This window comes from Argopecten irradians, chromosome 1, assembly GCF_041381155.1.
Source record: "Argopecten irradians isolate NY chromosome 1, Ai_NY, whole genome shotgun sequence".
NCBI classification, from domain to species: Eukaryota; Metazoa; Mollusca; class Bivalvia; order Pectinida; family Pectinidae; genus Argopecten; species Argopecten irradians.
This window is the reverse complement of record NC_091134.1, coordinates 18,930,196-18,957,866: the sequence shown is the minus strand read 5'-3', so window position 1 is coordinate 18,957,866 and position 27,671 is coordinate 18,930,196. Positions and strand designations below refer to the sequence as shown.

Sequence of the window (27,671 nt, the reverse complement as noted above, 5' to 3'; positions counted from 1 at the left end):
GTTATATTGTATGTTGTAGTAATATCTGGTATATGGTTTGTTGCGTGAACTCATTTTACACTGTTCAAAGGAACACGACATGAGAGAGTAGATAATGTATATCATTGGAGCAATTGCTACCGTGACCTTTAAGTTGTTGTTTTTCGTAAGATCTCAGCATGCAAATATAATTCATCGGCTACAAGGGGTGAAGCATTATTGGTCAATTGGTCACTTCAATCGAAATTGCCGAACGGATGATAAACTTTATCAGCGTCTTCGTAATGGAGAACTGGAGACATAATCATATGTAGTTTACATACCCTTTTCTTGTCGTAAATTGTTGTCCATTTGGAATTCCTCAAATTTGACAAATAGAATATATGTACATCGACCCATAAGAAAATTTGAGAATATTTTACATAAACCTTTAATGTCGATCTTTGATAACATAAATATTCATACTTGTCGCATGGTAGTGACAAAGCCAATGACACGGGTCTGATTTTAGAATATCTACATTTAGAAGGTATATTAACACTAATAATCTATCTAATAGTGATAACTGCCTCTCCTACTCTTGTGGAAGATAATGTGGACGTACACTAGATTCATTATCGTTATTTTAAATAATTTTCTGTTCCATGTTTCAGAGCGGCATCATTGAAAATGTGGGAGTCCTAGTAATCACGGTATGGATGTCATGAAATCTCAAATGGCTGCGATGGCCCCGAAAGGGCTTAAAATTCCAAAGCCGTCTGATTTCAAGGCATTAAATAAGTGGAATGGTACCAGTTGGAACGCCTACATATGTGTACTTGTTCAAGGTCACTAGTTTCATGGGAAAAGTTTCCGTTGGGTTCGATCGAGACCCAAAAAGCTGGTTGAACCAGCTTGTAAGTTGCAAATACCGTATACGTAGCTCCTAGAGCGGGCCCGGGGTGTGACCTTTTTCTGACAGATATCAGTTTTCTAGTTTTCAATATCTTTTCCTCAAAGATTTACCTCAAAATTTGTAAACATACCGTACGATGTTTTCAAATCAACCCATTTCAATGCAAATTTTGTGAAAAGCTGCCATGGCTACAAGTTTAATACCCATATGGGCCAGATGAATACCAGTATTAACCCAGACACATTTTAGACAATATTTTTATTGCTTCTGTGAACAATATAAGTCACTGCATAGATGCCAAAGATTATCAAATTTAGAGATCACAAAAAATGGATTAATGTATCAAGTAAAATTGCATGATCCCAAAACAATTTTTAAGACAAAGCTACATATAATGAACATGATAAAAATCACTCAAATCACAATTTATAAATGACAAAAATCGCAAGAGATCCCAGAGGGATCTTGGCGCCCACCAAAGAATGATCTATGTCTGACAATAGAAAAGAGGGATCTTTAGAAAAGAGGGATCTTTTCTCTGCTTTTCAAATTTTTTTCTACATCATACAGATAAAAATTTAGACATATCACTTCAGTACTTTCTTAGAAACAGCGGAAACAAACTCCATTTATGAAAATCAAAATGGCGACCTGTCGGCCATATTGTTCACCAAATGGTCCCAAAATGCAATATGCACAACTAGGGTCCTAGGGGAACCTGCACATGATATTTGAGATAGATCCCTTCAGTATATTCTGAGAAAAAGCGGTAACAAACTTCAACAATCAAAATCCAAGATGGCGGCCGATTGTTGACCGATTAGTTCCAAAATGCAATATGCACAATTTGGTCCCTAGAGGAACCTACATATGAAATTACAGAAAAATCCCTTCAGTGCTTTCTGAGAAATTGTGGTAACAATTTTTAACTATCAAAATTCAAGATAGCTGCCTGGCACCCATCTTGTTAACTGGTCGTTCACAAAACGCAATATGCACAACTAGGGCCCTATACTAGGGGAACCTACATATCAAATTTTTAAAAGATCCTTTGGGTGCTTTCTGAGAAATAGTGGTTACAAGAATTGTTAACGGACAGACGGAAGGACCGACGGACAATGGACCACGGACGAAAGGCAATTTGAATAGCCCACCAATCTGATGATAATGGGCTAGAAAAAAAAACCATTTTTGACTTAAAAAGAATTTATGTCTGACAACAGAAAGAGGGATCTTTTCCCTGCTTTTCAAACTTTTACTACATACTATATATGAACCTTGAGAAAGATCTTTTCAGTACTTTCTGAGATATGTAGCAGTAACAAACTTCAATTATCAAAATTCAAGATGGCTACCTGTCGATCATCTTGCTGACCGATCTGTCCCAAAATGCAATATGCATAACTAGGGTCGTAGGGGAACCTACATATAAAATTTGAGAAAGATTCCTTCAGTACTTTCTGGGAAATAGTGTTAACAAACTTTAACTATCAAAATCCAAGATGGCCGCCAGTCGGCTATCTTGTTGACCGATCACTCCCAAAATGCAATATGCACAACTAGGGTTCAAGGGGAACATGCATATGAAATTTGAGAGAGAGATCCCTTCAGTACTTTCTGAGAAATAGCGGTAACAAACTTTAACTATCAAAATCCAAGATGGCCGTCAGTCGGTCGGCCATCTTGTTGACTGATTGGTCCCAAAATGCAATATGCACAACTAGGGCCCTAGGGGAACCTATATATGAAATTTGAGAAAGATCCCTTCAGTACTTTCTGGGAAATAGCGGTAACAAACTTTAACTATCAAAATCCAAGATGGCCGCCGGTCGGCCATCATTGTTGACCGATTGGTCCCAAAATGCAATATGCACAACTAGGGCCCTAGGAGAACCAACATATGATATTTGAGAAAGATCCCTTAAGTACTTTCTGAGAAATAGCGGTAACAAACTTTAACTATCAAAATCCAAGATGGCCGCCAGTCGGCCATCTTGTTGACCGATCTGTCCCAAAATGCAATATGCACAACTAGGGCCCTAGGAGAACCAACATATGAAATTTGAGAAAGATCCCTTCATAACTTTCTGAGAAATAGCGGTAACAAACTTTAACTATCAAAATCCGAGATGGCCGCCAGTCGACCATTTTGTTGACCGATTGGTCCCAAAATGCAATATGCACAACTAGGGCCCTAGGAGAACCAACATATGAAATTTGAGAAAGATCCCTTCAAAACTTTCTGAGAAATAGCGGTAACAAACTTTAACTATCAAAATCCAAGATGGCCGCCAGTCGGCCATCTTGTTGACCGATTGGTCCCAAAATGCAATATGCACAACTAGGGCCCTAGGAGAACCAACATATGAAATTTGAGAAAGATCCCTTCATAACTTTCTGAGAAATAGCGGTAACAAACTTTAACTATCAAAAATCCAAGATGGCCGCCAGTCGGCCATCTTGTTGACCGATTGGTCCCAAAATGCAATATGCACAACTAGGGCCCTAGGGGAACCTACATGTGAAATTTGAGACAGATCCCTTAAGTACTTTCTGAGAAATAGCGGTAACAAACTTTAACTATCAAAATCCAAGATGGCCGCCAGTCGGCCATCTTGTTGACCGATTGGTCCCAAAATGCAATATGCACAACTAGGGCCCTAGGGGAACCTACATGTGAAATTTGAGACAGATCCTTAAGTACTTTCTGAGAAATAGCGGTAACAAACTTTAACTATCAAAATCCAAGATGGCCGCCAGTCGGCCATCTTGTTGACCGATTGGTCCCAAAATGCAATATGCACAACTAGGGCCCTAGGGGAACCTACATGTGAAATTTGAGAAAGCTCCCTTCTGTACTTTCTGAAAATGATTGTTACGGACGGACGTCGGACGGACGGACGGAAGGACGGACGGACGGACGGACGGAAGGACGGACGGACCACGGACCACGGACGAAAGGCGATTTTAGGTGATGGGGCTTTTGACTATGGTTAACACCAATCACCATATACCTATATATACTTCCTATATTAGCTATAGTGCAAACCTCCCCTTGAAATTTCCTTGCATTTTGATTCCATTTTATTCATTTTCGCGTATTTACCTTAGTTGATGTACAGTAGTTGTTTTATCATACTTGATTTAAAATGATATTTTGGTGTGGTTTTCTTCTTCCTTTAGATAAGGCAAAAAAAAAATAAAATGTCTGTTTAAGGTTACTAGCCGACCCTAATTTTTTACCCCCAACCCTATTTTTTTCCCCACTTTTCTATGAAAAATGTTTTTAAAAAGTCAGGATTTCCATTTCAGACTCCAGTTCAGGCGATCATTTTAGAGTGAAAGACACTAAAAAAAAAAGAGAGAAAAAAATTCTCACTCCCGACCAACCCTATTTTTTTCGCCTATGTAACCCTAAACAGACATTTTTTTTGGCCTTACATGTTTAAACATGTAAAGTTAGAGCTACATATACAATTGTAGCTACCTGGAGAGCTGGCAAGCTTGATGTCATCGAGATCATTTATCATGTACTGTATAGGCTATAGACCTAACATGACTAGCTCTTATACCACATACCCTAACTATATGTATAGTTCCATATGTTTTGCACATCATTTTTTCCTCAGTAAAATAAAGAACAAAATGACCATTGACCAAATTAAGGTACATCTGATGTAATTATGTTCTAATTTGGCACATCATTAAAACAAATCATATCGCATACAATACAAAATACATAAACTGTCTTTCCATAAATAAAAATAACAATATAACAATTAAGACAATTTGACCTAGACCTATTAAAATATAACACATGTACAAATGTTATTTCTGTATAAATTGGTGGGAAATTCATATAATTATATGTATAAATTCTTGTATCATGTTTGACCCATTTACTGTTTACTTGATCAATCTGTAATAATCAAAAGAAAAAAAAATTGTCAAAAAAAAACAACTGAAAAAGTCATTATCTGATATCTTTTGCATTAAAAACAATCTCTGAAATCAATAATGTAAAAAAGAAACTTTAATAACGTTTTCGGTTTTCATGTCAGGTATATCTAATAAAAATTCTTGAAAGGACTATATGTATGGTTTAAGCACTTTTTGGCCCCCAAATCATTTTCAAAACTGTTATTTAGTATTTAAATTGGTGGATTTGATATATTTAGTACATCCCTAATTTAATTGTAATGTTAGTTTTCTAATTTTGCAGCTTCGGTTGCCATGGTAACCACTCAAAAATATAAAAATAAATTATGAAAAAGTGGAAATTTTGACAACTTTGGCCTGTTTTTGTTCTAGAAACAATAGAGCTCATCCTTGAACAACCTTTATATTTCTCGTAAAAAAGTATTGGAAGTGCTTAGATGTTCTCAGCAAATGTTAAGTTTGTTCAAGGATGCGCTATATAGTTTCATATTAGGCAAAAAATGGCGAACATTGTCAAACTTTCCATATTTTTATAACGTATGCATATTTCAGATAGTTACCATAGCACATACAGCTGCAAAATTACAAAACAATCATAAAAGTTGAATCAGGGATGTACTAAAAATTTAAAATACAACAAATTGATCACTAAATAAAAGTTTTGCAAATTTGATCGATTTGGGGGCCAAAAGGGCCCAAACCAGTCCTTTGTGAAACAATCTACTTACACAACAATGAATTTAACATAACAATGTATAACCAATTACTAATACATTGGCTACAATACAGAAAGAGACCGTACAAACCATTTAAACTATTGTATATTACCAAAAAATTTTGTAACTTTAACAAGCATATTTGCATACATTTTTAACAATCACACTCGGAATTTGATTTATATAACCTAATTACTGGTACCTGATTCCCTCATCATTATCTTTGGTATATCATGTTTCCTATCTATTTCAAACATATTTGTCTTGTATGCAGGAATACAACTTTTGTACAACAATAACACAAAAACATCTGATTTTCATACAACATAGCACCGGCCCCTGAAAAATTTACTTGAAATTATTTTGATATTTTTTGTTTCAAAATACTACTCCGGTAGTACTTTATATGGGTTCATAATTGCGTTTGGATCTATAGACTTTTTCAGCTGCTGCATCAAACTTACAGCTGACTTAGATTTGCTGTGGTAGATAAAGTTTCTCTTTTTAAATCCGAGACCATGCTCCGCACTGATGCTGCCATTGTAGTTGGACACCCAGTCATACACAAACGGCTCAATGTTACCCATCACATCAGGGCTGTAGGTCGGGGAGGTCATGTTCAGATGTAGGTTTCCTGTGGAACAAGAGAGACAAGAGATAATTTTACAGCGCATACCAATGTGCAAGTACCCGGCACACTACATTGTGAAAGAAACGTTTCCATTATCAACACACTATCTGAACTGGACACAATAATATCAAATGATTGTTCAAGGCAACACCATATAAACACTTTTTATTAAGTTTAATGAAGTAAATCAGAATTATAAATAAATGTATATCAAAATTGTATGTTCATAATGTAGAGTTATCTGCTCTTGTCAGTTTCTAAAGTTTGGTTGGTTTGATGGCACAGTTCAACACCTAGCCACGGTCATCTTAATGTTTTTATCATTCAGCCATTTCCAACAAACACGTCACAATTTTGATTCTTACCGTCACCAACATGTCCATATCCCACTACCCTGATGACAGACGTTCCGAGCCTCTCTCTCATGTCCAGCACAAGATCGTAAAACTTGGCTTGGGGCAGGGAAACATCATATTTGTAACAGTAACCATCATGTAACAGTCCTTCAGCTACTCGCTCCCGGAGTGACCAAATCTCCTGTGTAACAGAGAAACACGGCAAGAAACATTATATCAACCCAGAGGTGGAGGACTCTGTAGATGACCCTCTTATTGTTAACAGAAACTACAGTCAAACCTGTTTAAAAGCTACCCAAAGGACAGAGGAAATGGTCTTTACAACCAAGTGGTCATTTTACACCGGTAAATTGTGTTGAAATTGGAAACTTTAAGCTCTAGAAAATCGGTCTTATCAAGTTCTATGTATACAGAGGTGGCCGCTATGGAAGGTTTTACTGTATTTTGTAACTATCCTTCTCCGACTCTCTCTTGTAGTAATCAGATATTGTAACAGAAAACATGTTTCCTTAAAGTTACCCCTATAACTAATAAATAATGAGTAACGTTATCAAATTTACCTTAATCTTAGTAGACTCTGTAACACTACTGTACCATCCAAAACTAAACCGCTCGACATCATCGCTTCCAAAAAAGTGTTCAGCTTTTCCTCATCATGTGAACCATTGGATCCCGAAGTTTCAATTAAAATGTAGAAAGGAAAATCTCCGATTGGTGACGCCATATTAAGATTTTCCTTATTCACAGCCACAGATGCCTCATCAAGGAATTCATAGGCTGACAAAATCTCTGCTAACATTCCTTTGGCTTCTTTGTATATATCTAAGACTCGAGAAAAACTTTCACAACCTGGAAAATAACATATATCACATGTAGAATAATATACTGGTTGTAGAGGAGTGTTTCTTGTATACCGGTATATGGTTAGTTATTTTTCAAGAGTGAAGACAAACAAACAATTCTGTATTTGCATATTGCAGAGTTATCTGTCCTTGCGTGTAGATATTGATTACGACGTCATGTGTTTGTGAGCATAATGTCATATTGTTTGGAGAAAACAAAGTGAATTGCAGCTGAAAAATAACCTACCTAAGAAAGCCACACTGACAGCAGACGGTTTCTGTGGACATAGAACCGATGCGGCCGTGATTATCCCTAGTGTACCCTCGGATCCTATGAACAGCTGTTTGAGGTCATACCCTGTATTGTCCTTACGAAGTGTTGACATACAGTCCAGAATTTCTCCGTTTGGTAAGACCTAACACAATGTATAAAATGAATACCAGTACTCTGGATTGCAGAGTGGGTTATCTGTTGATGATTTATCACAGTCATACAGATCATGATAAAACTGCATCTAATACAAATACAGTCCAACCTGTCTATAAAGACCACCTAAAGGACAGAGAAAAAATAGCCTTTAAAGTGATCTTGATACATAGGTTGTATTTTGTTGAAATTGGCCATTTCGGAACCCAGAAAAGATGTCTTATTTAAAAGTAGTTGGTCTTTATACAGAGTTGGTCCCTATGACAAGTTTAATTTTAAATCTCTGAGGAAATGTTTTGTATATTATTATAAGACTAAGTACAGTATAAATTGTTTAAACGGATTTCATTGAAACTAGCATATTTGGTCTTTACAGACAGGTTTCAAGATTATCCAGACTTTAATTACTATTATTTAGAAGGAAAATGCTATACTGAAGTAGACAGGGATCTGGATTTGACAGGTTACAAATACTGTATACAAATGACAATTTAAATTTTAACATGGATTACTAGGTAATAAGGAGGGATCGAGTCATGAAGATGACACAGCCAGGAGAACCTTTGACATTTCAGCTTAAACACTAGTTTATACCAGTGTTGTGAGTATAAAGGTCCAAAATGGTATTAGTCGAATCAGATGTCACCTGGTAATAAAAGCATTGCTTACAGCTTCCAGACCGAGGATACTGCCATGGAGAGAACCGTATCTAAGAAGGCGCACTCCTCCAGCATTAGTTGCTATGTTACCACCGATGTGACAGCTGCCCTTAGCTCCGAGATCCAATGGAATGGTGAGGTTATAATCTGCGATATACTCCTCTAGGTAACCAAGGACACACCCTGATTGACATACCAGGGTCCCTGTAACGGAAATTTAAGCTACTTATATAATTATGAAATCTCTGAAAATCTGATCACAGCCATATTACTGATCAGTGTCCGTAAAGCTACACCTTAAAACCTAATGTGATTAACTATCCAGTCTGACAGACTAGGGTCCTTGTAATAATAAGGCTAAATCAGGAAATCTTAATCAGTTATCATGCAAAATCCAATATCAAAATCATCCTACTCTGGACAGAATTTCTACAGACTGTAATTCAAGCTCAACAGTAAATTTTACAGAATCATGTAAACATAAATAAAGAAATTTTTGTTCAACAACAGCATCAAAAGGATAGAAAAGATTTCGTATCTTGGGGAGATAAAAAAAAGGTTAATGTTATAACATATTCAACTCAGTCAGTGCAGCCTGTGCCCCTGTCCATCTAAGTGCCAAACTCCTTTTCTTGGGCCTTTAGTTTACTAACCATGAATTGAAATCTCATCTAACCTCAAATTGAAGATATTACAATATATCTTCTTTACTTTGAAATTAATTTCATCTCAATTTTGGTCCAATATATTGCTCTTCAATATTCTCAATTTTTGAAGCTTAAATATATGGTATATACTTAAATATATGAATGCTGATGTGTACACAAGGTATAAAAACAAGAGGTTAAAAAGGCCTGTATCGCTCACCTGGTTTGTAATGCCAATTGATGTTCTGAATACAGGTTAATTGGGGTTTTTTTCTGAAGAAATTTGAAAATTTACCTAAAATTCCCTTATTGGGCTCAAATTTTTCTGCTCCTGGGGGGGGTCAAAGCCAAGGATGTTTCAGGGCCAAATTTGGTTACAATCCAAGCAGAACTATATGACTAATAGGTGAAAAAAAAGAAAAACTCTAGAAGGAGAAATTCTTAAGAACCATGCAACATCCTGCTATGAGTTAAGGTGTGTTGTGGTTCATTTTCAACAGCAGGATCTTAGTGGTAACAAAGTCCTCCACTAAGATCCTGCTGTTGACCAAGAAGATGAACCACAACACACTTGAACTCATAGCAGGATGTTGGTTCTTAAGAATTTCTCCTTCTGGAGTTTTTCTTTTTGTTCACCTAAGGTATTTTTGTGAAGAACCTGTACATTCTTTTATGGATCCGGTTTCTCCTGACCTGGGCCTACCTACAGGCTATTTACATACATGCATACATAGATTTATTCTGACAACATACATGTGAACATGAACAGGATTTTTATAATCCTATAATAGTCAGCTCTTAGAAATTCATGGATTTATTTTTTCAGAGCATAAATACTTTTGTGGCTGATTTTTCCAATGTGAATCGAGTTCATATTCAAATTGTTTGATTGTCCTGGAGTGAACGATATTTGATGGGAGACTATTCCAAGTATTCACGACTCTCTGGGTAAACGAGTGTTTTCTCACCACACAGCCTTGAATGTTCTTTGTTCACTTTCAAATCATGTCCACGGGTACTTGATCCTAGGTTGATTGAAAACAAATCTGCGACTTCCTTGTCGTATTTTCAAAAAGTATTTTGTACATTTAAATCATATCCCCACGTGACCGCCTGTATGCTAACGTTGGAAGTTGGATTTTACGCAATCGTTCTGTATATGATAAAGTTGAGAGACCTGGCACTTGTTTTTGGATTAAGATCATAAGACATTTTGTGAACTCAGAAAACCGCCATCATACTGAGAAGACATTCTACTCTCTCTTCCAACTCATGATTTCTCTTAGAATAATACACTACAGATGGGCATCCTTACCCCAAGCCTTCAAACTATGAACTAAACATTTGTATCATCCATTCCATGATATCCTAAGTAGTTCTACCCGTTGACTTCCACACCTGTCAACCCTGGAAAGCTACAAACCTCCACCAAAGAAATATTCCCAGTCAACGAGAGGAAACAAATTACTGGTTATATCCAAACCAAACTGCCTGGCAACAGGAAATGGAATAGAAGTGTACCAACAAACTTTTTCATCTACATGCAAACCACTCAATCATGCCATTCTTTACCACATATTGATGGCGTTCTTCTGATGAACAATTATAATTATAGACCCATTGATGGAACAGCAGGAATCCCAATAGTTTTTACTGATGCAAGGACCCTTTCTTGTTCGGGATCTTCCTCTTTGAACTTTCAAAGAACTTTCCTACTCAGATACCATAACCAATATTTTTTCAGACTAAGCCCTTAAGCTGGCTCACATACGTGTATAGCCCTATATATGAGATACTCATACAGCTTCTATAACTATATGAAATTTATGAACTATACATATTTCATTTATTTCTACTCATATATCATCATAAAACTAATTTATTATTTCTATTGTATCATTCATCTTTGAAATTTCATGAAACTTTTGCATTCATATTCCTAGATTTTAGACCAATCACCATTTAGCTTTGTATCATTTCCTCCATTACTTCCTTAGCAACTTATCTATGACGTCATAATACATTGTTATTATCACATGACCTCTATTGTCATACTGTACTATTTGTACACTATGTAAGCTGTGCCCTGATGATGGCAGGCCTTTAAGGCCGAAACATATCGGCAACCAGCAGCACCAGATGAATCTAGAATATACCATTCAGTACCTGGCTCGGGAGTTGCAGTTCTTATTTTTTTACTGATTATATGACTACTATTGATTTAAAGACTCTAACCCTCCAGCCCAAGGGGTGGTCAGAGCAAAAATTTAGGCAAAATCTAGATCTATTACCCTTCCCACAAGGATATTTCTGGCCAAATTTGGTTACAATCCATGCATGATTTATCTCTATTTTCACTACTGGGCCCCCTTTGGGGTCAGAGCGAAAATACAAACTCTGTTTCCCTTAACCAAAGGATGTTTTTTTGGACAAATTTGGTTTCGAACCATGTACAATTCTAGGACTAGTACCGGTAGTGATTTATGGAGTTACCTATAATTCCTCTATTGGGCCTCGCCCCTCCTGTCCCTGGGGGTTCAGAGCCAAAATTTATACAAACTCTGTTCCCCTTCCCCTAAGAATTGGCTAAATTTGGTTTCAACCCATGGTGAACTATAGGACTAGAAGTGATTTATAGGGCCAGGTGAGCTTAAAGCCTGAAAAATAATTTTACTTATCATCCTGAATACCTTTCTAAATGAAAAGTTATCTTGTGATCAGAAGTAATTCGAAAAGATCTTTTCCTAAATAAACATTGATGATTAGTAACTTCAAGAGAAATTCTTATTTACAGTAAGATATGTGTATAACAAATTCATACAATTAGAATAAATTCATGGTTATAATATCCCCATCATATGGTAGGTAAATATGATGATTGTAATATAATCATGATTGTGAATAATGAACGATGCTTTTAAAGATGCTCCATTGCCAACAGAGCATAAATGATATACATCATTTGAACAATAATTGGTGTTTAAACGTGTATATGTCTAATTAACACAAAAAAGTATATAAGATAATTTATTTTGCTTTTGGTGCATGCGCAAACAGTATTTCATTCCATATAGGATATTATAGTGACACAGAATTTTATCGGGGTGCAATTAATTAATTTTTTTTTAATATTTTTTACCCCAAGTAAAATTAGAAACTCAAACTTTTCAATGGTGGTAATGGTGTAAAGTAAGTAACTTTGTAACGAAGAAAAATACTAAATCGTTTGCTCCAGTTTTTAATGGTGAACAAATACTATTTGTCAGCGGTGGAGCATCTTTAAGAAAGGTTGGTTTTTTTTTGTTCCAAGATTTTTGTTATAACCTTGTTTTATCATTCAACACACTCCCTATCATAGCTATATATATATATATATACCTGACAGTTCGTCCAGACTGATGACCTTGTTTAAGAGTTGAGTTGATATCACAACTTCGTCAAACACCGGGACACTTCCTCCCACCAAGCCAGTGTTACCTCCCTGAGGAACCACAGCTAGTCGACGTGTGTTACAGTAATTTAGTATGGCAGACACTTCCTCAGTTGTCTTAGGGCGTAGAACAAGTTCACTGCTCCCTACAAAATAAAAATAATATACTACATGTGCAATACCTAATCATGGCAATTATACATGTAGTCTTGAAGCCGCCATTTTGATGTAGGACATTATTAACTGCCATTTTGAGCAGCTACAATATCTTTGAATCTTTTTTAATAAAAATCGTTCAAGTAAATTCTAAAAAGGGCAATCATTAGGCAAAATTTAGAAAGCAGGTATAATTTCCATGCAAAATAAAAAGTAATAGACTAAAGACACTACACTGCTGACAATTGGTATTTTTTCTCTATCAAAAACAGGACCAGACGAAATAGTAATTTTCTTCAGAAACAAACATTATTTATTTTACGTCACCATATACCAGCATTGAAAAGTTTGAACTTCTTATTTTACTTCAAGATGAAAATAATAAATTGTGTCCTGAAGAAACTCTGTGACACTATGTATGTACATGCATGACGTAGATCATTGCAGCTACAGCAAGATTAAGTGCATGTGTACCTTCACCTATGACAGCTTTATAAGGTCTTATTCTACATAATCACATTGGATGGATGTCACACAAAGTAATGTTTCCAATGTATACTTGATAATGTTTCCAATGTATACTTGATAATGTTTCCAATGTATACTTGATAATGTTTCCAATGTATACTTGATAATGTTTCCAATGTATACTTAAAATTGGTTTTGGTTTTATTAGTTTAACATCCTATTTATATACTAGTAACAATCAGGGTCATTAACGGATGTGCCAGGTTTTTTAATTTGTTGGTGGAGTAAAGCCTGGAGTTTACCTGAAGAAAAACATTGACCAGGGGCCATTCCTGGCCATTGGTCCACATGGGATTCAAACTAGCAACCAGAGGTGGAGGGCTTGTGGTAATATGTTGGGACATCTTAACCATGTGCACTCGGCCACTTTAACATTAAGCTCTAATATACTGTGTATACATATTACTCTCTATTAGCTGCCTACATGTACAGAGTGATACGGTAACCATATGTGGAGTGGTCTAACAGCATCAAATGAAACAAGGGGATGGTAGTTTGCAGCCAGGGTTCAAACCCATGACCCCAGACTAACTGGTTCAATGCTCTATCAACTGAGCTAAAAGTAAGATCTACATAGCGTAAAAGAAGAAGGCAACCATATCAATATATACAATATATAGAATTAATATACCTCCACTTTATTTATGCTATATAAAAGTTACTTGGTTAAATTTACTAGCTCCTTACTTTTTCCCAAAACCCTCGCTAAGCTGTGTGATAGTGGCTTAGATTCCGAGCCACTTCAGCTTCTGTCTGACTCCAATACACCGAAACCTGTGAGGAAGACACAGTCAGCTGCAGTAGGCGTCAATACCATACTGTTACAACAGCGAGAGTTGTTGAAACAGAAAGAAGTGCTGGACGCTCGGATGAAGTCTTACTGGAGCAAAGAGAACAAAGTCAACGTATACAACAATTCAGATGTGGTCAATATGGAGGTTCATAGTGAACTTCCTCAGGACGTCGCAGATTTTATAACTGATGCCCTCACTGGTATAGCTAACACTAACATAAATGAGGACACACAGAGAGTGGGGAGTGTGGAGATGGAAACTCAACATTCCAGGGTACAGAGTCGTGACAGGAAAGTTCAAGGAAAAGCTGTTACAAGTCAGAATTTCCTGCAGCCCACAGCTACCTCGCCTCTGACTGCCTTGTCTGTCAAATCACAGAGGAAAAACGATTCTGTACAAGATGGTATTCAGGATAAAGGACCGGAGAATACAACTAAAACGTCTTCATTGACTTCACCGCTGACCAATTTTGTGAGTCCTCAAAGGCCAGTTCGTCGCCAAAGAACACCGTCTATTGAAAGACTCCTAGGACCAACTGTCACCTCAGACCGCCATGTCCAAATGCAGTCTCCTTTGGACAGGGGTTTGGCCTCATACACGGAGAGAGGGAATCAGTTAGTCACAGAGCAAGGGAAAGCTACTACTCCAACCAGCTTTGCTAGCCCTGTACATCCAGTAATGCAGCGGAAACGAGAAGTATCGGTGGATCGCCTTAGTAACCAGACTCCTTTCTCTGATGCTGGGTATGGAAGTATTGGAGCAAGTCCAATACTGACTTCAACACCAGTGTCGGGTCTCGGAGTGATTTGTGATACGACTTTGAGTTCCACATCATGTGCAGGACTGTTGATGAGCCGACCTGATTCTGTACAGAGCTTGGCTAGTGACACAGTCATGCAGAGTCCTGTGCCACCATTCTCTCCTCGTAATTACACGTCAACGCCACTCTCAGTCCGCTCACCATGCTCCACACAAAATACCAACCCGGTACAGAGCCCACTAGGAATGGGTCCCCCAACACTTGCATTCATGCCAATCCAAAGTTCCTCAACACAGAAATTAGAAACCACCGTCACACTTATAAAACCAACTGTGACCATTGCCAGTGGAACTGGAGGCGACGGTAAGGAGATCCTGAAAGATTTGATTGGGATAGGAAGTATTCAGCCAGAGGTTGCACAGCAGACCCGCCCTCCACCGTCATACAAAGCAGCGGTACAGTCACTTACATATCTACAGGGTGATCACACTGAAACGTCTGGAGCATTTAACCGTCCACCGAACGAATCCACAGACTTTCCAATGACAAATATGGCTGTAACATCAAAACAGCAGTCTGTGGTAGGGATGATGAGAAGGAACAATGAGGTTCTGTCTGATATGAATCTACAACTGAAACCCGGGAGTGATTCCAGTAAGCCAGATGCAAATATTGCAAATGCTTATCCTTGTTCATTCCAACTGGCTCTCATGTCACAGAAATCTCGCGAGGATGGCAAAGAGTCTGCTGCAGGGTCGTCACAGTTCAAGTCAGGTCAAAAGGGAACAGCACGGATATTAGGTCAACAACCACCTGATTGTCAGACAAGATCAGGCAAGTGTGTGGAGCCGATGGTGATAGGTAAATCTCCAGTTCATATGATGGAAGAACAGAAGAATGATTTGTTCATGGAGAAAATGATTTTCAGTCAATCGTCTTTACCACATTCAGATAGATCAATTGATCAGCTTCGGGAAAAGATGTCTTCACAAGTATCAAACAGACGGGGCCAGAACGAACCAAATACCACACAAGTTGTCTCCTCAAAGGTTTACATACAGTCCAATTTTCAAAAACCGGATCATTCCGGGCGAGATGTGTTCAGTCCTGAAATCCACAGTAGGGAGTTTATGGCTGGTAGTGTGACAGTGCAGAATTCTAAAGAAAAGGATATTGAAAGTATCCTGAATATTCTAAAGGAGCCGAACCAGCATGGGAAACAAACGGACGCGAGTAAACATGGAGTTCACATCAAACCAACTGTGTTACCTAATGCCAGCTACAAAGGTAATGCTCCTAATGTCAATGTGTCTAATGCTTGTCTGACCGAAAAGCTGCGGCCGTATGTCATTGACAAGGTGATGCCCTCGGTAATGGACGATGTCGAGTTCTCAGCGCGACGGAACTTGATGCCAGATCTTATGGAGGAACCAAGCACGACAGAAATCAACGAAGAGGAGCTCATGTCAACACTCGAAGATCTGAGATCTGTTGATGAAAAATATTTTGTCCAAGATGATTTCAACTCCAAAAGACTTTGAATGTTGTTTCGTTAGAAGATATATTGTTTTTTAGACAAATAATTCCATGTTTATTATTTTGATCATATGAACTCCTGGAAGCTTAACAAATGGGAATTTTTAACCCAATTTTGAAAGTTTTAAAAATGCAACTTATTACATAGAAGGTAATATCTTTGCATTTTGTTAGATATTTACCCTGCAGATGAACAAATTTTCCAGTTGTAACAAAAAAGTTCTTTTGCTTTATAAGAATAATTTAAGTGAAGGTGAATTCAATGAGTTTGATTTTTACTTACTGTTTAAATGTTTTTTGTTTTGTAATATATATTCAAATTTTCATAGCTATACTGACAACAGTGTTTACATGTGTGAATGTTTTCAATGTTAATATTTTTCATAATGAACAAAATTTAAAGTAATGTTCGAAGATTTTGAAGTTTATTATTTTTATTTTTACTACTGAGGTATAATGACTTTGATTCTAAGAATCATGCTAGATGTAAAATTAGGAAAACATAACAATATACATGTATGCTTAACATTAAAAAGGTAAGATTATTTTTTAGGGTTTAAAATCGGTTTAATTGTGTAAATTTTTTGGCGAAACACATGTGAGCATTGTTATGTAAAAAATAAGGAGTAACAAAAATGAACCTTTTTAAGTAGTTGTCTCCCTTTAGGATTTTTAGTTTGAAACTATGCTTGAATTTGTCTCTTGCCAATCTGATTAAAATACAGATCCTTAAACTCACTCCATTCTATGAAATGGAGTGATAATAAGAATCTATATCTTAACCAGATTGTGTCTTCTGCATGCTATGTATGTAACTGTTTTCTTAATAGACTATTAAAAGGACAACATTAATGAAAAAGTACAGAGTAAATTTTACACATTACAGAGTTATCTGCCCTTGTGGGTAGGTATTGATTGTGAATTTGGCTCACAAAATAATGAAATCACAATGGATACGAACCTGCAAGGGAAGCAACTCTTTCATATGCAACAAAGACAGAATAGATACTGCCATTAAATATTCTGTAAGATCACCAGGGTAAAACCTGTCACCAGCATTCTGCTTAAACATGTTCCAATATTTCACACAAACATATGCTCATGATACTTGCTGAGATATATATACAATGTTCATAAATAACGTATCGTCAGTATACATTGCTGTTTTATATCATGGTATTTATTTTTACATCAAATTATAATCAATTATTTATTTAAGTTATTGAAAGAAATATAAAACTTGTTGGACAAGTGCATTTGTATAAAAACATCATTTTATATGTGTTAAAAAAATCCATCATTTATAAGTCAATTAGGTGCTTTCATAAGTAATATTGCAACATCAAGCATTGTTTTTTTTTACAAATTATTTATTGAAGTATTTTTAATGCTGCCTTATGCTTTTTCAAAATATTTTTAATACTCAAACTGTTTTCATCCCAGACAATTTCGAACAAGAATATGTGTAATTTTTATGAACCTTGTGTAAAAAGTAATCCAAATTGCTATAAATTAAACATCACTTCAGCTTTTTGCATCTATATGACCTAATCTTAGGTGATACTTTTCTAGTAAGTGAATGTTTCTTTTTTCAACTACAGTGGTAATGTTTTTAATGCATTTAATTAGTTATCTCTGGCAGTGCCAGGTATATACGATAGACAAACATCAGTAAGAAAATCATTTCAGTGAGAGTGGAGTAGTTTGTTATATTTGAATTTTCTTTTATTTCGCTTTCATTAAAGACTTCAAATTCCGTATCTGCATATTACAGAGTTAGCTCCCCTGTGAGTAGGTATCCATTATTAAATCATTATTTTGTGAGCGCAACTTACATTATGTCACAATCAATACCTACCTGCAAGGGCAGATAACTCTGTAATATGCAAATACAGAATATTACCACCATGAATATACTTTACTGGATGCACAGCGCAAAAACTTAACACGCTGTGAATAGTTTGAATACTGACTGCATGAAAATTGCATGTGCAAAAAAACCTGAAATTCAGTGACACTGATCCCTATCATTACACTCTGTTATCACTCTATACATAGAATCAGTTTAAAAGTGATGAAATGTTAGTAATCTGAGTTATAAATGAGATATCAAAAGTGGTTATAATAGACAGTGTTAGTAATAATGATAGTTTTATATACAAACATAAAGAGCCATTTGATGTCTGAACAAAAATAGTTTATTAGACTTTAATTTTGGATTTTTTACTATCTTACCCAGACCATTTATTGTTAGAAAATTAGATTATGGTGAAATATAAATATGATGATAATGGTGAGATATATATGGTGTAAAATAGTTGTTATTCTCTGTATTTGGTTTAAATTGTGATTTTAACTTTTTTGAACTTTATCCAAACAAATTCTCTTCTAATGTGACATTATAAGTTAATATGCTCCTGATTTTTCTAGACTTTCATAATACTTATGATTGTGGCTGTTTGCTGGACACCGATTCATATAAAGATTTCATTTCCCATTGGATTTGTACACATCGACAATTGAAGCCAGTATCCATTTACATTGTGTATGAATTCCAAACAGTTCTGGGTAAATCAATTCAACATATTCATTATCATCGCATTCCAAGATAAATTTATTATGTATATTGCTTGATTATTTGTTGATTAATAATGTAATTGCTCATTCACACTTCATGTCATTTCCTTGATTTTATAATAACAATTTTCAAGAGTGATTACTATACATATCACCCTAGATTAACAATTGTGACATGACTTATTTAGTCTTTGAATTAGTCGACTTTAATTCTGCATTTGCATATTACAGAGTAAGCTCTAATGCTGATTATGTAAGGGTTTAGAATAGTGTTGTGACAATTAATCCCGGTAACTTCATTAATTTTCACAACGAAACAAATTATTTTTAATCATGTCTATTTAATTTTTTTTGTTTTGTAATGTTTGATTTGACTTGATATTTAGTGATATGAAGCCTAACTTAACTTACACCTGAAAAAAGTTTGTGAAAGAAAAAATAGTTATGTTGTCTTTTAACAGGAAACATTCACACTGATTTATTAAGACCTAAAGGGATAAGGTCTTTTGAAGTCAATAAACATTATTTATTTACAATATGGATTAGCATTAGAGAAATTATTCGATAAAAGAAGATGTACATAAGATAAGGTATTGCTATCAGCACTGTTTTTACGTGTTAGATTGTTCACCATGCGTGGAGAGGCTATAAATGATATCCCGTTCTCCCTGAATGTTGGTAACTAAGTGTAAACAAATCAGATATTGGTAAATTCTTTAAGCATAGAATATGTAAAATGACTGAGATCCCAGTTTTATCTGAAGGCATTGATTCTGACATTATCATGTTAAATTCTTTAAGTAATTAAACTGTCAGTGACGAAGACAGTATTAAATGTGACCGTCTTTAGGGGTGGGATGAAGACAATGGGAGGGAGTGATGCAGTATAAATGTGACCGTCTTTAGGGGTGGGATGAAGACATTGGGAGGGAGTGATGCAGTATTCATGTTATTAGATCATCTTACCACCTCACATTTAAGGCTAATCTCTGGTGAGAAAATAATGTTTCCATCGCTGTACAAAATAAACATATGTATTGTAAAACAATTGATATTCGAGAGATATATTTGTTTGCATTATTTCGCGAGAGGTCGATTGCAAATTAAAATATTTTGTTGAGAATAATTGTTTTAAACTTAATGCTCGATTGTCAGTAGAAGTCCATATTGATCACAGATTTATGTAATTGGCTAATACAATATGTTGAAAATAACAAATTCACAAAACTATGTACAATAAAATCAAATGGTTAACAGTGTATATCTAGGTTTTATTTTAACTGATTACATTGAATTGTTTTATATTGTACGCAGATGTTTGAAGTAGTGCTTTTATAATCAGATTTTGTATCATATTAAGTGCTATTGTATTTTTCTACATTGTTGTAGTATAAACACCAATGCCTGTAAGTTATGGCCATAGCAATAATATTTTTTATTATAGCGTGTTTGTAATAACAAACATTTGTTGTGAAGAGCACATATTTTGAAAATTTGGCTCAATTTCTCCAAGAAAAAATAAGTTTGATCTATATGTTCATTTAGGTTAATATTTTGTGTTAATATATATAATGATTGCACAAAGGCTTTAAACTTCTAAACAAGGTTGCTGCATGTGTATAAAATATAAAAAGAAAAAACCAAGTTAACGTAAATCGAGTAAAGATCTTTAAGTCTGGAAAATTGACTACAGGCTTTGATGTATGTACAGACAAGATTATTTCCATAAAAAGGATTTTGTGTAAATACTTTTCATCTTTTTATGCAAATATTGAACATATTAATTACTACATAGACAAAGTTTATATGACACAAGTTGTTATATGAAGAGTATATATTCTGTCCCTACAATAACCAATACAAATATGTTGGTGTCTTTTGCGAAAATCCTTATTACAAGATAAATATTCCATTTTATGTAAAAACGATGTTGCGAAAACATTGTGTTTTGATATCAGTATTTTAGAGGCTTTCTGACATCTGAATGATCTCTGAGAAAAAGGATTTAATTTTTACATTGGAAGTACCTATTCTGTGGTACAATCTCTTTTGATTGTATACAACATTGACTTTATATTTTATTTTTGGAATGAAAAGTCTGCATGTGACACTGAGAACATTTTATAGAATTGTGTATATACTGGTTGTTGTGTGTATCTCTTAGAAACAGGAGACCGAGTGACTTTGTGTTTTTTTATCTGGGCTTACTTACTGGTTTTTGTCTTTACAGTACCCTAAGATAAACATATTGAATAGGGAAAATATCAGTGACAAATCAAATTAATGAAAACTGGAATGTAAAACATTACTAAACGAAATGAACAGCTGTCTGATCCAGCATAGGTTAAGACTGCAATACTGGAGAGTTGTGATGGATACAAATATTAAGTAAAAATTACAAGTATTTGATAAATGATCATAAAATTTGAAAAATCCTTACATTTAATGTTATGTAATATAAGGAATTATTATAATGTAAATAAAGATGTGTAATATTTAAGTATTTAATGTAAATACTGGTGACCAATATGGTGTATCAATGATCTCTGTACAGTTTGACAATATTTTGACAATAATTTTATTTAATGTGGTCTGTCTGACGGTAAAACATCAAGTGGGTCTGATAAGGAATCTGTATCAAGTGTGCGTCTCACAGGGACCTGGCACGAAAATTTTTAACCAATAGTATACTATAATATATATATATATATGTATACTGTTAGTTTAAAAAAGTCGTGCCAGGTCCCTGTGGTCCGTCTTATAATTATTTGGTCATATCATATTGCAGAGTTACCTCCCTTCCAGGTAGACATCCATTGTGAAGTCATCATTTTGTGAGCGAAAATCATGTTTTCTTTTCTCTGAAAAGTATGACAATATGCTTAAAAATACATGATGTCACAAACCATACCTACCTGCAGGGGCAGATTACTTGTTATATGTAAATTACCTAATATCATTGAATAGATTTTGACAACTTAAATTTCTTGAGACGTTTTGATTAGAGGACTTAAGCTTTGGGTTAATTGTCAAACTATATTGTGAAGACAGTATACCTGAAATATTCAAGCCACTGTCTAATGTAGGTATTCATCTTTCACAGAAATAATTAAATTGTGAGTCGGCACAGAAATAATTAACTTGTGAGTAACTGTCGATTTTAACATTCTGCTAACAATACTATGATTTGAACAAAAGTTAATCTTCCAATGCTTTTTATTATTAAGTTTGTATAACATTTTTGTATTAATTTTACTTGATTGTTTTTTGTATATATAATTTTCATTTCCCTTTTCCAATATTTATCCTTTTATCCGTCCCCTTCCTTTGAACTCATATTTATGATTTTTATATAATCTATTTCTTAATTTAAAGAAGTAAGTTATTCTTAAAGAAATCTGTGGATCCATTTTGTCATATTTATAAGAAAAAAATGATTTAATGTATTGAGATTTGAGGTAGAAGATGAAATCATGCATTTTGTTGTGTTTCAATTATTTATTTTATAACAAATACTATTATAATGGCACAAATCATAATCATTTTAAAAGTGGCATATATGTCCGCCTTGAGAATTTCGGTAAATACCATCAGGTTCAGGTATATAAATTATATAATTTATTCTTCAAAACAATCTTGGAACACATGTCAATATTTTGCTATCTGTTTGTACCTTTTGTTAACTTAACTGGGTAAATTAATGTATATGATTGAGAGACTACATGAGTCAATTTTGGTCACTGATAAGATATTTGTCTTAAAATTCTGTAAGTACTAATTTAAAAATAGTAAATCTGGCCTATTTCACTTGAAACGTAAATAACAATGAACATTCTTAACCTGATTCAGGTGATAATAAAAAGATAGACAAAAAGAAAAAAAGGAAATAGAATGTATATATTGATTCAAAAGTCAAAATGGTGAACTAATATTTCATTTTAAATCATTAACAGATTTTTTTAAGACATTTTTTTGTTAAAACATGCAAGATTATGTTAACTTTTTATGTTTATTTAACTTTATTTTAGATTTAAGTTATGATTTTAGTTTATTTATTTTGCTTCACCCTACTACTAAAGCCTGCTTGTCTTTATTAGCCTTTTTGTTTCCATATGTACAGTATCTATTGGAATTAGCCAGAATTTAGTGTTGAAGATCAGTGTTAGAATTTTCTAGAAATTTTAGGAATTCTTATATAGATTACAGACAATTCCAGAAACTTTCATTACACTTTTATTTTTTTCAAGTTAAATTCTGATTTATCTCTTTTTGAAGTAGCATAAGCTAGTTTTACTAAATTCATACTCAATAATAATATATTCTAACAGAAGAATTAGATTGTCCAAGATATGACTTGATCGGACCATTCACATAATTTCATCCATACATAGTTAGTTCGACCATATAGTCCTTGATAGTTTTGTCTTGATGCTCGGGATGATAACTTTTTGTTTACCCAAATATTTATTATTAATATAGTATTAATAAAGCCTGTTCATAGTAGAGTTGTCTGGTCTTGTGTACAGGAATTGATAGTTATGTCATTCAGGGGCTCGAAATAGAATAATTTCTTCCAAAGATGATGATGTACCATTCAATTTCTGACACACAAAAGGAAACAACATCTGAAATTTACCATCTTCTCTTTTTTCATTCCATTTAACAAATTCCATTTTATCAAAGTTTGTCATGATAGGAAGTTATTTTTGTTATTGTCGAAAAAGATAACATTGATTCCATTGATCTCATCAAATTTATATGTTAATAACATTCATATAGTACACAGAATGAAATACGAGATATAAAATAAGTTTTTTTATGACCCTGATCATTTTTATTCCGCCTTTGCATATTACAGAGTTTTATGCCTTTGCAAGTTGCTATTCCTTGTGACATAATAATTTTTTGAGTGAAAATCATGTTGTTTTCTCTGAAAAGTATGACTTTATACCTGCCGAGACATGATGTCACAATCAATACCTACCCACAAGGGCAGATAACTGTAATATGTAAATACAGAATTCACACTTTTAGGAAAATTGTCTTTGTGATGTTCTGTGTGTTTCATGTAGCAGTAAAATCAATATTGAATTGTGTATGTACATTTATAGCTGATAATATGGAGACACCTCATGTTTTACAGTAACAGACAGTAACTTCTGTGCCTTCAGTATCTAGCTTCTACTACAGTTAACCCATTTGTCTCTACATTGTCAAGGAATTTGCTTGGAACTATAGATGTAAAGTTGTGAAATGCCTGTTTCATTGTAATAAAAGTAAGCTAATTTTAAACCTCGCCAATTAAAATCTATATTGATAATTGTTTTTATAAAAACAATCATAGGGTTTCCACACAGCATTATGTCCATCTGGTTTTTATATACTGTATGATAAAGTCCATGAAATGGCGTTTCTATTACCATTGCAAGGTGTATCAACATATGTAGATATGAAGATTACTGACATTTCAGTTATGTCTTCTTCATCGCTGTCACAGTAATTCAATACTGAATAGCATATGTTCTCTGTGGTTGTGCTGCCTTTGAAATATATTTCGTTGATTGAAATATTCAACATTATCTGCTTGAACATTAATTATATAAAGTAAACATGATGCCAAAGAAAATAGTTCATGTTATTAGGTATAATAATATAACACAACTATCACAGGGACCTGGCATAGATTTCTAACCAACAGTATTTATACTATAATATATATAAATATTGTTGGTTAGTAATTTGTGCCAGGTCCCTGTGACGGCTATTAAAGTTGTTTCCTCAGATACCTATTGGTACATCGACTAGGACATTCTGACCTACTGTAATTGAAGTTTCATATCTTATTTCCGATATGTTTCAGTAGAGTATCTAAAAATTCTCAATATATGGTTATCCCATCCAAACGAAAATATTGCAATGGCAACAGAAAATCAGCTCAATATACAATATCTATAAATAAGAAGTTTGTTATCAAGTCAAGGAAACGTTTGAGGGTCAGAAACGGAAAGAGATTGTTTCGAAATTTGAATCTTGTCAGAATGTCTGCGTTGGGTGTAATGGTACACTTTGTTGTTGGGTCAATTTCTGAAACCCCTGTATATATAAAGTCAGAAAGTTCCATCGTTCATCTTATTGTGATTATAACAGAAGGATTGTAGTTTGTGTTTGATTTTAAAGCCGACAAGCCTTGTATTATCAAATAAAAATCTGCCACTATGATCCCCTCTCTTGCCTTCAGAATATTTTCAAGGTTTGAGCTATATATAGTATGGGGATTAGATTCATTATCATAATGCCAGTTATTTTGTACGTGTTCAGGTTGGCATGTCTGTGTCTAATAAATTAATGAACTAGTACTTTGTGTTTGTTTTGATTGATGTCAAATTTCATAAGCATTCTTTTTGCTTCAAGGAAAATAACACGCTTCAAATGCTGCAAGCATGATTGCTATCGCAGAACGACATGACTTTAAAAACAGAAACATCTGCTATGTTGAGTTAGGGACAATCTGTTCAATACAGGGACCCTTGATCTTTCCTGTGCTCCTCTGGCTTTTTAGCCCACCATCATCAGATGGTGGGCTATTCAAATCGCCCTGCGTCCGTGGTCCGTGGTCCGTGGTCCGTGGGCCGCCGTCCGTCCATAAACAATGCTTGTTATCACTATTTCTTAAAAACTGCTGCAGGGATTTTGTTCAAACTTCACATGGAGGGTCCCCTTGGTCCATATTTTTGCCAAACAGATTTTGAGGCTGATCGGAAAAACAAGATGGCCGCCAGGCAGCCATCTTTGATTTTGGCAGTTGAAGTTTGTTATCGATATCTCTTGAGAACTGCTGCAGGGATTTTGTTCAAACTTCACATGGAGGTTACCCTTGGTCCCTAGTTGTGCCATACAGATTTTGAGGCTGATCGGAAAAACAAGATGGCCGCCAGGCAGCCATCTTTGATTTTGGCAGTTGAAGTTTGTTATCGATATTTCTTGAGAACTACTGAAGGAATTTTGTTCAAACTTCACATGGAGGTTACCCTTGGTCCCTATTTGTGCCATACAGATTTTGAGGCTGATAGGAAAAACAAGATGGCGGCCAGGCAGCCATCTTTGATTTTGGCAGTTGAAGTTTGTTATCGATATTTCTTGAGAACTACTGAAGGAATTTTGTTCAAACTTCACATGGAGGTTACCCTTGGTCCCTATTTGTGCCATACAGATTTTGAGGCTGATAGGAAAAACAAGATGGCCGCCAGGCGGCCATCTTTGATTTTGGTAGTTAAGGTTTGATATCCCCATTTCTCAAAAAGTGCTGAAGGGATCTTTCTCAAATTTAATATGTAGGTTCCCCTAGGGCCCTTGTTGTGTATATTGCGTTTTTGGACCAATCGGTGAACAAGATGGCCGCCATCTTGGATTTTGATATTTAAAGTTTGTTATGGCTATTTCTCAGATAGTACTGAAGGGATCTGTCTCAAATTTCATATGTAGGTTCCCCTAGGGACCTAGTTGTGCATATTGTATTTTGGGACCGATCGGTTAACAAGATGGCCGCCAGGCAGCCATCTTGGATTTTGTTATTCAAAGTTTGTTATCGCTATTTCTCAGAAAGTACTGAAGGGATCTGTCTCAAAATTCATATGTAGGTTCCCCTAGGGCCCTTGTTGTGCATATTGTGATTTGGGACCGATCGGTCAACAAAATTGCTGCCAGGCAGCCATCTTGGATTTTTATATTCAAAGTTTGTTATCGCTATTTCTCAGAAAGTATTGAATGGATCTTTCTCAAATTTCACATGTAGGTTCCCCTAGGGCCCTAGTTGTGCATATTCTGATTTGGGACCGATTGATCAACAAAATGGCCGCCAAGGAGTCATCTTGGAGTTTGATAGTTGAAGTTTGTTACCACTATTTCTCAAAAGGTACTGAAGCGATATGTCTCAAATTTTATGTGTAGTATGTTTGAAAAAGTTTAAAAAGTAGAGAAAAGATCATCTTTCCTTTGTCAGATATAGATCATTCTTTGGTGGGCACCAAGATCCCTCTGGGATCTCTTGTTCCTCATAAAGAGATTCTAAGTTTCTCCCTAATTCCGATATTCTTTCTTACAGCATTTCATTTGGACTCTGATCGTTTTGTATTTCTAGATCAGCTAACTGTTTCTCCATGTGCCGTATCTTCACTGAATCACTTTTACTTCTATTCCTACAGTAATCTATTGTCTTATGTATGATATTTACTTTACAGTAATCCCAAAACTGAGCCTCCCCCATTTTTAGCACGGTCTGCTCTTCTTTTAAATCTTTTATCACTTTTCTTACCATTGTTTTATAACCAGCTTCCTGTTATAAATTGTTATTTAATTTCCATATCCCCATGCCCTGGGCGTTTGCATTATGTTGTATTTTAAGAGATACCGCCAAATGGTCAGTATACTTAATTTGAGCAGGACGAATGTCACAAGAGACAATGTTGCCCAGGTTCTCTGAAATCAAAAACATATCTATACGGCTAGCCTCACGTGTACTCTTTCGCCGCATGTGAATTGTCTTTTAAATTTATTCTTAATCCTCCAAATATCAATAAGCTTATTACATTTTAAGAACTGACTAAAACCGTAGGTTTTTCTCAATACAGTTTTGTTATTATTTCTAAAAATTCTATCGGTGTGATCAATAACTTCATTACAATTGCACCCTTCAATAATAGAGCCTTGAGCGAACTCATCGACCATTTTCTTTACATTTTTGAAAAATATATTTCGTGATTTTTCGTCATTTGGCGCATACATATTTACTAGCGTATAGTA

General features: G+C 35.0%; 2 protein-coding genes across 2 annotated transcripts; one reads left to right on the top strand and one right to left on the bottom strand.

Moving 5' to 3' along the window:
- Positions 1 to 4,892: 4,892 nt before the first annotated feature.
- On the bottom strand, positions 4,893 to 13,475 carry LOC138316421 (D-2-hydroxyglutarate dehydrogenase, mitochondrial-like). The gene is given in 8 exon segments (XM_069258146.1): positions 4,893 to 6,163; positions 6,526 to 6,697; positions 7,077 to 7,100; positions 7,103 to 7,365; positions 7,606 to 7,774; positions 8,455 to 8,648; positions 12,470 to 12,667; positions 13,448 to 13,475. Coding segments are annotated over 8 exon segments (1,296 nt in total). The 3' UTR covers positions 4,893 to 5,915.
- A 374-nt stretch (positions 13,476 to 13,849) lies between these two features.
- Positions 13,850 to 25,228, top strand: LOC138316335 (uncharacterized). The gene is made up of 2 exons (XM_069258051.1): positions 13,850 to 21,519; positions 21,615 to 25,228. Exon 1 carries the CDS (start codon positions 13,850 to 13,852, stop codon positions 16,298 to 16,300), a length of 2,451 nt encoding a protein of 816 aa, XP_069114152.1. The 3' UTR covers positions 16,301 to 21,519; positions 21,615 to 25,228.
- Positions 25,229 to 27,671: the final 2,443 nt, after the last annotated feature.

Coding starts and splice junctions, on each gene's coding strand:
- LOC138316335 (XM_069258051.1), top strand. CDS start 13,850: ATGCTATATAAAAGTTACTTGGTTAAATTTACTAGCTCCTTACTTTTT.